The sequence below is a fragment of the Manacus vitellinus genome, unplaced genomic scaffold (genome assembly GCF_001715985.3).
Source record: "Manacus vitellinus isolate BGI_N305 unplaced genomic scaffold, ASM171598v3 scaffold_11_pilon, whole genome shotgun sequence".
NCBI lineage: Eukaryota > Metazoa > Chordata > Aves > Passeriformes > Pipridae > Manacus > Manacus vitellinus.
In genome coordinates, this window is record NW_021938895.1 from 2,465,175 (window position 1) to 2,476,793 (window position 11,619).

General features: G+C 46.1%; 1 protein-coding gene across 4 annotated transcripts; it reads left to right on the plus strand.

Annotated features, from left to right (window-relative positions):
* Window positions 1-117: 117 nt before the first annotated feature.
* Window positions 118-9,925, plus strand: SLC25A27 (solute carrier family 25 member 27). 4 transcript variants are annotated; one of them, XM_018088761.3, is made up of 9 exons: window positions 122-453; window positions 1,940-2,131; window positions 2,902-2,986; window positions 3,599-3,721; window positions 4,445-4,557; window positions 6,758-6,842; window positions 7,442-7,534; window positions 7,881-7,983; window positions 8,738-9,925. In XM_018088761.3, the coding sequence occupies exons 1-9, from the start codon at window positions 351-353 to the stop codon at window positions 8,807-8,809; spliced, it is 969 nt and encodes a 322-aa protein (XP_017944250.2). In that variant the 5' UTR covers window positions 122-350; the 3' UTR covers window positions 8,810-9,925. The 4 variants fall into 4 exon arrangements, with proteins under 4 accessions (XP_017944252.2, XP_017944253.2, XP_017944250.2 ...); XM_018088763.3 differs by lacking the exon at window positions 3,599-3,721 and having other exon boundaries at window positions 118-453; XM_018088764.3 differs by lacking the exon at window positions 8,738-9,925 and having other exon boundaries at window positions 121-453; window positions 7,423-7,534.
* The last annotated feature ends 1,694 nt before the right edge of the window (window positions 9,926-11,619 follow it).

Genomic DNA, 11,619 nt, shown 5'->3' on the forward strand with positions numbered 1-11,619 from the left:
GCTCGTAATCTCGAGCTCTCGTTAATGATTACACTTTTTAATACAGATGATAATGGACAATACTGTGTGACTGTACCTGCACTATCGGTTTCCTGGCGCAGGGCAGCGTCAGGGACAGACTACATTTCCCAGGAGCCTGTTGAGCAGGATTCTCTTGTGTCACTGCAGAAGGACCTTCCAGCTCTGCAGGAGCCACTCGGGCTGCTGCAGTTCCTGGTGCTGGCGCTGGAGAAACATGACCTTCAGCAATTTATCTCCTAAACGACCCAGAACTGAGCTGTGCTAGGGTCTGCTCTCGCTCCAGACAGACCCTGGGTGGCTGGTGAGCCTCGGTTCATGTGAGATGCTAGATGTCACCTGCAGAAGAAGAGAAGAGCTTACCTCTTCCACAGAGGTGGCCCCGAGCCAGCAAATTTGCTCTGTCAGCCTGTGCAGCGGCTGTGGCAGAACTAGGTACAACTCATCCTGATTTTCCGAGAGGGAAGGGGGTCAAAATGTACTTACGGGGGGCAGGGAAAACGTCAATCCCCGGTTGCCTCATTTCTCAGTGTTCTGCTCCAGCAAATCTGTGCATTTCACTGTGCTCACCGTGACTTTTCTGTAATCTAAGCCTTGCAAGTGCTTTATGTCACCTGAGTGTGGCTGGAGGGCAGGTTTTTCAGGATGAAATCTTTGCCAAAGGACTGCAGTCATTAACACAGAACAGTTGTGACTGGTTTAAGCTTTGCTGTTGCTGGGTTTCCAGGAAAAGACTAGAGGCAGGGAGATCTGTTGCCTAAGTTACTAGCAAGGGCTGATTCCTTTAGGAATTTGCTTTTCATAGTTAATGGAAGTTAATCAAACAAAAATTGACTCTTATATGACTGGTTACAGTGGAGATGGCTTTAAAAATGGAGTTGAAAACTATTTGGTGAAACGTGGGATAGAAGCACTGTGGCATCTGCATAGCACTGCTTTGTGATCAAGTAGCTTATTTGGAATATTTTTCAGCATGCTTTATTTCTACAAGCTCTTACAGGCAAATCTGTTACGTTGCTGTAAATGATTTGTAACTTCTCAATTTTCTCTAATCTTTAAACATGAATACCAAACCTAATGCACAAACAGACCGTAAACCTGCTGAGGCTTTGAGCATTGACTGCATTCCCCCAGCACCTGAGTCCTGCTCTGGAAGGACCCTGGTGTGTTGCTCAGGAGTCACACCAAAGACAACCCCTGCTCCTGGGTAATCGCCACCTGAGACAGCCTGGGAAGGTCCCTCATCCAGAGAGGAACTCCCAGCCTGTAACTGAAATGAGGTGCAGCAACCATGTATCCATACTGTTTCAGGAGCAGCCCTGGGAAGCTGAAATAAAGTTGGACCTACTTCTCTGGCCAGCAGTTATTTCAGGGAGGGAAACAACAGGCTAGATACGATTTTAGTCTCTGAATCAGAAAAGCAGCATGTTTTAGGGTGGTTTGTAGGACAGCTTTGTAGATAGGTTTGTAGGTGAGCCTGCATGTGTATCTGCATTACAATGGCCAGTGTGGGGTTGTTCCTGACCTTATCGTGCTGCCTCTATGCTGGGCAGAATTGGAGAGGCCCCATGAACGATTGAGAGATTTGACTGGTCTTTATTCAGGGGGACTAACAGGAACAGGATTTTTAATCATGAGTCTCTCGGAAAGTACACATACTGCATAACACATCTGCAAAATGAAATGCGGGAGAAAGACTTGGTGTTTGACAGGAATGTAATCTGGTTACTCGTGCCCAGAGCTGCTTTTAACAGATCTCGATGTGAATCTTCTCCCCTCCATGAATCTCCTGCACCCATTAGGTACGGCACCTGATGCCTGTGGTCCCTGGCAGGGAGTTCTGGTGCAGATGTTCCCAGCGTGGGAGGTCTCCCCACAGCCACACTCGTATTCACATGTGTTCCCTGTCCTTTCTCCTCAGTGACATTTCCCCTGGATCTCACGAAAACTCGGCTGCAGATCCAAGGTGAGGCTGCTGTCCGTCGGGATGGAGCTGCAGCTGGCCAGGCAGCCCCGTACCGTGGGATGCTGCGCACGGCAGCAGGAATCGTGCAGGAGGAGGGATTAGGGAAGCTCTGGCAAGGAGCCACCCCAGCCATCTACCGCCACATAGGTGATTATCTGCTTGTGATGGGACAAGGGTGGGTCCTGCCTTCTGTGGCCAACAGCCTTTTGAAGTGAGCTTGACATATCTCTTTGTATTTTAGATGTATCTGTGATATATCTTCAGTCTAGCCTGCAATCCCACTTTGAAATATATAGGGGATTTTGGATCAATATTGTTTCTTCCTTCTCTCCTTATGCCTTATTCTGGCTTCTGGGAAAACAAAATATAATTTCCCTGTCATCTTTGCTGGAAGGCCTTGTGTAGGAAGCAAAACAGGCACCTGTAGTCCTCAGAACCATAAATATCTTATACTTGAGGGAAGTGGGGACGGGCTGGGGAAAAAAAGATAAGGTTGCAAGCACTAGGGAAGAATACAAGTTCTAGATGAAATGCATTAGGGGGTTGGCCACAGGTGACAGCTTTCTGTACTTTATTTGGAAATACGGTGATAGCAACAAACCCCAAAAGTGTCTGTGGGACGCTTTGTGTTTGGTATCAGCTGAGGGGGAAGCAATGCAGTCACATCTCCTTAGGATGAAGGCAAAGCCATGCTGCCTCCTGGCAGACCCATGGCTCAGCCAGAGAGATTCTCTGATGCTGAAACATTCTATCTGTAGCACTGATACCAGGTAACACCCTCACAAACGTGAGGGCAGTGACCAGCTGACCCAGGTGAGATCCAGAGTGTCTTAAACCAATCTCTTGATGTCTCTCTCACAGTGTGACCTCCAGAAATGGCAGACCCAAGAACTGTCTCCTGCTTTTGTTTCCCACAGTGTACTCTGGCGTTCGGATGGTTGCTTATGAACATCTCCGTGACTCTGTGCTTTGTAGGGCTGAGGATAAAACTTTTCCTCTCTGGTAATGTTGCATATTTATGCATATTTATTGCTTGTTTTGGGGTTGTCCTCACTGAAGGAGTCCTGCAGACAAATCTTGGGTCCAAAATGTACCTGATTTTAGGATGTGAAAATCTAATACAAAATACTTGCCATGGCTGGTGCTTCAGGAAGGGGGAACTATGGATACTACTGATATTTCTGGTTTTACTAAAATAAATAGAACCAGAAAATGAACACAACCCAATTAGCAGCAGTGAGAGATAAAGAAAAGTCTTATATATCAGCAACCACTTTAGAATTTCACACTGGCATTCAGCTGTAGTATGTGGAGCATCATCCCTTACTTGTGTACCTTCCCATCCTGCCTTTAAACCTTGATCGAGGAGCATAATGCAACCTTGATTTTTTTTCCCCAGGCAAGTTTTAACCCTTTCTTAAAATTGGCAGAAATATTACTGATTAACAACCTGCAGTCACCACAATTATTACCTTCACTTTGGTCATTAGTATATGGAGCAACCATTTACACATGTTCCACCTGGGTCGTGCTGCTGAACTCTGCAGCTCAAGCACTGTGATTTTTGAAGATTTTCAGTTTATTCTGGAGCACAAATTTCCCCCTGTTTGGCAGGAAAGCTGTGGTTGGAGGCATGTCTGCAGGTGCCATCGGACAGTTTTTCGCCAGCCCAACTGATCTGGTGAAGGTGCAGATGCAGATGGAGGGAAAGAGGAAGTTGGAAGGAAAGCCGTTACGGTTGGTTCCTCTCAGAGCTGCTGTTTTTTTTCCTGTTACTGATCATGCTCTGGCCCAGAGTGTGGTTCTCTCTGTTTTCTGCCACTCCCTCTCCCCAGCTTCTCTTTGCTTTTTCAGGGGGAGAGCAGTGCCTGGGAAGCACACAATGGCTCTGGGCAGTGAACAGGGTGGGGGACATAAGACTTTCTCCTTATCCCATTTATACTTGCCTTCCTTATTCTGATTTATTGGTCCCAGAACCACAAACTCTCACCTGTCCTCCGTGCTGCAGCATGTCCAGGCCACCATATTTCCATGGGGAGGGAAGGATGCCTTCTAAAGATGGTAAGCTGGAAGAAAGGATGAGGGAAATGGGTCATGCAGGATGCACAGACAGCAGGGCTTGAGACCCTCCTGCAAATACCAGGACACGCTGCTCTTTGCATCCCAAACTGCTGCCATCTTTTGGTGTCTTGTACATTTACTACTGCAACCCTGTGTGGGATCAAAGGGTTGTCTGCTGTTAGAGATCAGATCACTGCTTAGCAAGGCAACTAGTATGTTTGGTAAAATATCGTGGCATGAAAGTCAAAGATGGATCAAAAAATGGATCCAGAGGGCCAGATCCTTGCAGGTGTAAATTGCATAAATCCTATGTAAGGATCTGGTGCAGCAAAGTACTGCAATATGCAAAGATTTCTCTGTATCTGGGCTGTCTACCTACTAGTTGCATATTGATTTCAGGTTTCGGGGTGTGCACCATGCATTTCTGAAGATCCTGTCTGAAGGAGGAATACGGGGACTTTGGGCTGGATGGGTGCCAAATGTCCAGAGGGCTGCTCTGGTGAACATGGGAGGTAAATGGAATAACTTGGTCTGCAGCACATAGGGCCACACATAAGCTTTAAGAAAGGAGAGTCTTAGTGTCTTGATTACCTACACTAGGGACCCGTTTGGAGCTCACTGCAGGTGACCTCTGCCTTGTGCACCTGCGTTTCTGTCCTGTGGAAATCAAATTGCGTAAAAATAACAGTTTGTGCCTCAGCTTAAGGAAAGGTGATCCAGGCGCTGAGGGGATCCCACGGCCAGCAAAGCAGGGACCTCACCAGGCTACAATCCAGCCCCCAGCACTCAAGGTTTGCAGGGCAGAACCAGTGAAGGCAGCGAGGCTTCACCAAGATCCAGATCCTCAGGGAAGTGTGTGGTGATGAGACAAGTCTGAGGCCAAGCCTGGAAGCTGAGTCAGCAGCAGGTCTGATGAGGGTCACCCAGACACAGCTCAACGATCACCTCTGAGGTAAATTAGAGCAGATGGGAACAAAAAGGAGAAACATAGAATCAGCTGGGTTGGAAGGGACCTCTGAGATCATCAAGTCCAAGCTTTGATCCACTACTGCTGTGGTTACCAGACCATGGCACTAAGTGTCACATCCAGTCTCATCTTAAAAACCTCCAGGGACAGAGAATCCACTACTTCCCTGGGCAGCCCATTCCAGTGCCTGATTACTCTCTCTGTAAAGAAATTCTTCCTAATATCTAACCTAAACCTCCCCGGCACAGTTTAAGACCATGCCCTCTTGTCTTACTGCTGGTTGCCTGGGAGAAGAGATCAACCCCCACCTGGCTACAACCTCCTTTCAGGGAATTGTAAAGAGTGATGAGGTCTCCCCTGAGCCTCCTCTTCTCCAGGCTGAACAACCCCAGCTCCCTCAGCCTCTCCTCATAGGATTCGAGTCCCTTCACCAGCCTTGTTGCTCTTCTCTGGACGCTGGCTCCATGCCTCAAATGTCCTTGCGAACTGAGGGGCCGCAGAACTAGACACTGCATCCCAGGTGTGGTCAACCAGAGTGTGAGTAAAGGGAAGGAAGATCATGTCTTGGGAGCGTTGTTTGGCCAACAACTGTTACCTGATACAAAGGACCAGGATCGCCAATGGCCTTTTGCACTTGGGAACTGCTGGTCATGTCGTCGCTTCCTGGTCAATCCAACTCCCAGGTCCCTTTCTGCTGGCTGCTCTCAGCAGCTCTGTGCCCAGCCTGTAGCGCTGCAGGGGGTGTTGTTGTGGCCAAAGTGCAGGACCTGGCACTTGACCTTGTTGAACCTCATCCCGTTGGAATCAGCCCGACTCTCCAGCCTATCCAGGTCCCTCTGCAGAGCCCTCCTGCCTTCCAGCTCATCAACATTCCCCTGCAGCTTGGTGTCATCTGCAAATTTGCTGATGATGGACTCAATCCCCTCATCTAAATCATCGATAAAGATATTAAACAGAACTGGGCCCAACACTGATCCCTGGGGGACACCACTAGTGACCAGCTGCCAACTGGATGCAGCACCGTTCACCACCACACTCTGGGCTCAGCCCTCCAGCCAGTTCTTAACCCAACAGAAAGTACCTCTGTCCAAGCCGTGGGCTGCCAGCTTTCCCAGGAGTATGCCGTGGGAAACGGTGTCAAAGGCGTTGCTGAAGTCCAGGTAGACACATCCACAGCCTTCCCCTCGTCGACCAGGAGGGTCACCTGATCATAAAAGGAGATCAGGTTGGTCAGACAGGACCTGCCCTTCCTAAAACCATGATGGCTGGGTCTGATTCCTTGTCCATCCTATAGGTGCTGTGTGATTGCACTTAGGATGATCTGCTCCATAACCTTCCCAGGCACTGAGGTCAGGCTGATGGGCCTGTAGTTTTCTGGGTCCTCCTTCCAGCCCTTTTTGTGGATGGGTGTGACATTCGTCAACTTCCAATCATCTGGTATCTCCCCAGTGAGCCAGGACTGCTGGTAGATGATGGAGAGAGGCTTGGCGAGCTCTTCCACCAGCTCCCTCATCACCCTTGGGTGGATCCCATCTGGTCCCATAGACTTGTGAGGATCCAAGTGGCATGTGCTCACATGTCTAAAGACAGGACTTAGGTGCCACAATCATCATCAGAACCTGGGGGCAGAGTGCCAGCTGTGCCAATGGGAGGAGCTGCACTGGAAATGAACATCCTATGCCATGAACAGCACAGACACCATTTGCTTCTGACAGTATTGTTTTTTCTCATTATCCTCTCTACAGATCTGACCACTTATGACACAGTGAAACACTTCTTGCTTCTGAACACGCCACTTGTGGACAACAGTGTGACTCACAGTGTTTCCAGGTGCTGTATTCCCTGATTACCCCTTTTCCACTGCAGAGCATTTCCAGTCTCGCTGTCTTCATCTGCCTCTCTGTGTCAGCAGAAGCCTCTATTCTTCGATTTTGATACTGCTGATAAAATGCAACTTTAGAATTTTATTTTTTTCCTGAGAGAGCATCACTTTACAAAAGACACAAGAGAAAGGATGTACAATTATTGCTACAAAACTGCCCTCACTACAAGTGCCTTGCTGGTGCATTTAAACACCTTTGCTCTCATCTGTGGGGGCACAGCCATATAACCCCTGCAGAACAACTTCTTTTACTCCCTTAAATGATGAAGAAATCTACTTTATAGAAACAATATAATGAATTGCGTGTTGTAGGTCCTTCATTCCTGCCTCAGAACAGTATACAGAGGTGAGGGCAGCTGGGAGGACATCTCAGCAACAGCAATACTGTAGCACGCCTTCTCCCAAGCCAAGTTTATTTTACAAGTTATTATTCATGATTTTATGATAACTGTTGTAATATATCTCTATTATAAGAACTGGAATCACAATGCTACAGTTGTCATGATACATCTTGGTTTCTTCTTTAAGTATCTGTTGCTGTTGGCAGTGTCTGTTCTGGCCTGGTAGCGGCTGTTCTGGGAACTCCTGCTGACGTGGTCAAAACCCGGATAATGAACCAGCCGAGAGACAAGCAGGGAAGGTGTGGGCACTTGGGAGACCAACTTTTCAGAAGCAAAATGAAAACCCTAAATCTCACCGATTTCACTGGAAGCAAAGTGCTAAGTTTATGATTTGCTCTTCATCTTTCTGATGATGATTTTACTGGTTTAGTAAATGTCTGCAGGGTGTTGTTGTGATGGCCACCTAAGCATAGCCAGTTACTCCAGTGGATTTCAGTTCTGATTAGATTCCAAGGAGCTTACAAAAGAGCTTTTGCTTGTAAAGAAATATCAGCAACAAATTATTTTTATGAGGGGGATGTGATTTTTTTTTAAAATTGCACATTTGTAATCCTAACACTGTTTATTTTCCTTGCACATTCCTAGGGGTCTGCTATATAAGTCTTCCATGGACTGCTTGATTCAAACTGTCCAGGGTGAAGGGTTTATGTCTCTGTACAAAGGCTTTATACCAACCTGGATGAGAATGGTATGTGCCTTTTAACTCTCTTTACAAGAACAACTAGCATTAAAATGTGAGGAGTTTCTTCCTCAACACTATTTGAGTCTCTCAGTTTCTTTAATTGCAGTTAGCATAGCCGAATGTAGTGCATTACACAGCTGCATGTAGGGTCACTTTTCTCATGTTGCATTTTATACCTCTTTAAGAGAAATAATAAAAAAAAAACCCAACAAGAGCATCTCAACTAAATGAGTGCAGGATATACATTTTATGCAAAGCAAACTTTGTCATTTTCTGATTAAGGTTTTAGAACAGGTAAACCCTTTAAAAAATTTAAAAAGCATTCAGCCCGAAGTAGCCCACGAGTATGAAACATTTCAGGTCAAACATTCATGAGTTGGCAAGCTGAAAAAAGAAAGAGGTTTAGGTGTCTTGTGAAGGATTTGGTAGGCCTAACCACATGTAATGTTACGATTTTTGTATGAAAGACAAAATCCCAGAATCATACAATGGTTTGGGTTGGAAGGGACCTTAAAGATAAGGTTCCAACCCCCTGCCATGGGCAGGGACACCTTCCACTAGACCAGGCTGCTCAGACCCCCATCCAACCTGGCCTTGAACACCTCCAGGGATGAGAAGTTCACAACCTCTCTGGGAACCAGTGCAACATGAGACTGAATTTAAGAATATAATTTTTCAAGAGGAGACAAGTTAATCTTATGGGTTTACTTATTGGATTACTTCTGTTCTAAGCCTCTAACTTCTGTGTTTGCTTTCACAGGCTCCTTGGTCGCTGGTATTCTGGCTTACATATGAACAAATCAGAAGGATCTGCGGAGTTAGTTCTTTTTAAAATCCTCAATATTGACAAAACAGAGAAGAATCAAAAAGCTGAATTCTTATTTCACATGGCAGTAGGATCCCATGTATACATTGCTTCTCCAAATCCAGTCCTTACTGCTTAGAAACAGCCATGACTTAAGGACACTATTTGGTTGTCAGACTGCTAAATGAAATTTATATTATCTGCACAGACTAAAATTGTCACAGTAATACTTCAACTAGCAACCAGCATGAGCTTACTGAAAGAGTAAACAGAGTAAAAGAAAAAGTCTACCAAGTAAATGGAATATAATGTCTGCTTGTTTGACAATAGAGATGGTTCCTATTGTTAAGGACAAGAGCAGGTTGAAAACATAGCACTGAACATCTTCTGTGGCTAAGCATCTATAAAATTATTTGGGCATTTTTGTTATTAATTGTGTTTGCACACACACAAAGAACTACTACTTGTTAGTGTGATGCCTCAGCAAACCAAGCCTGTAGTACTAGGTATTGAAAAAGATAAAAGCAGTTTATCTGATTCTGCTTCCAAAAGCAGAAGGGTTTGTGTTCCTTTTACTTCCCAGAGACTGCCTGACCTCTGTACTCAGCCATGAGTAGATCCATGATTGAAATGCAGTCCTGTTCCCAAGAAATCAAAAGCCTAGTTCACTGCCCCTCTTGAAGGACTCATGATACTCCAAGCTGAACTACTTGTCCCATGACAGTCCCGGTGCTGATGTGGCAGACTGGGTTATTAAGGTACCACTTTTCCATGGAAATATGCACTCTGCCCACTTTAAATCTTGGTGGAAATATAACATTCTCTTTAAAACACAAAATGTTTGAAGAGGAGTTATTTGTTTATTTTGAAACCTAAAGCCTTCCAGATTTCATAGGGAAGGAGATTAGTGCTGTTTGTCACTAGGTTCATCTTTGGCAATGAAGAGGCAAAAATGCAGTATTAAAAGCCACTGTTAGTAGACAGAACAAAGCTGGCTTTGATTTAGTAATACCTAATAATGGAATGACTGTGCAAGTCTTGGCTCTCTGAGTAAACACTCATGATTTCTTCTGGTCTTTGCAACCAGTGACTTCAATGTGCCAATTTCTCATTAAATAAAGTCTGGGCGTCTTTTGGCTTGCACTTATACTTTTTGATTTTATTGTAGCTCTGTTGTGGCTTTATGCATTTGGGGGTGTTGGAAAAAATTAATCTCACCATTACTAGGGAGTCACAGAATCACGGAATGGGTCAGGTTGGAAGGGACCACAGTGGGTTAGCTGGTCCAATATCCCTGCTCAAGCAGGATTATCCAGAGCACATGGCACAGGATTGTGTCCAGATGGTTCTGGAATATCTCCAGTGAGGGAGACTCCACACCCTCTCTGGGCAATCTGTTCCAGTGCTTGGTCACTGCACAGTAAAGAAGTTCCTCCTCATACTTAGGTGCACCTTCCTGTGCATCAGTCAGAAGGTTTTCTTCATAAATACTGATATTTTTCTAGTTGACACCCTGAGAAACTAATCCAAGTTCTTTTTGCCTTGCACACCATCACCAGCAATGACAAACCAGCAAAGCTGCTGCTTCAGTTACATCCTGAGGGGTCCTGCCCGCCATCTCATTACCTTGATACCCCTGCTGATGGATATGCAGATGTACCTATTGATTGAGTTAGAATAAGTATTTTTATCATAGAATCACAGAATGGTTTGGGTTGGAAGGGACATCAAAGCTCATCTTGTTTCAATCCCCTGCCATGGGAAGGGACATCCTCCACTAGAACAGGTTGCTCAAAGCCCCATCCAACCTGGCCTTGAACACCTCCAGCCTAAATCCAGGGAGATTGGGCATCCACAGCTTCTCTGGGCAACCTGTTTCAGTACCTCATCACCCTCACAGCAAAGAACTTCCTCCTAATATCTAATAAACCTACCCTCTTTTATTCTGAATCCATTCCCCCTTGTCCTGTCACTACATGCTCTTGTAAATAGTCCTTCTCCATCTTTCTTGTAGGTTCCCTTCAGGTACTGGTAGGCTACAACTAGGTTACCCTGAAGCCTTTTCTCTTCTGGTCTGAACAAGCCCAGTTCTCTCAGCCTTTCCTCATAGGAGAGGTGCTCCGTCCCTCTAATCAACTTGGTGGCCTCCTTTGGACTCACTCCAACAGGTCGAGGTCCTTCCTGTTCTGGGGACACCGGAGCTGAAGGCAGCACTACAGGTGGGGTCTCACCAGAGCAGAGCAGTGGGGCAGGATCACCTCCCTTGGCGTGCTTTGGATGCAGCCCTGGACACAACCAGCTTTCTGGGCTGCAAGTGCACATGGCTGGGTCGTGTCCAGCTTTTCATCCTCCAGGACCCCCAAGTCCTTCTCGACAGGGCTGCTCTTGATCTGTTCATCCCCCGCCTGAATTCGTACTAGGTGCAGCACTTTAATTTTGGTCTTGTTAGATCTTACGGGATTCCTGTGGATCTACCTCCCATGTTTATACAGGTCCCTCTGGATGTCATCCCATCCCTCAGGAGTGTTAACAGCACCACTCAGCTCAGTGTCATCTGCAAACTTGCTGAGGGTGCACTTGATCTCTTTGTCTATATAATTAAAGAAGATATTCACAGAAGTACAGAATATGTTGACTTGGCCCTGCACAGGACTGTCCCCAAGAGGCACACCACATGCCTGAGAATTATCATCCAAACACTTTTTGAGCTCTGTCAGGCTTGGTGCTGTGACCACTGTCTTGGGGAGCCTGTTCAGTACCCAACCACCCTCTGGGCGAAGAACATTTCTCTAATATCCAACCTAACCCTCCCCTGACATCAGTAACACTGGCCCCAG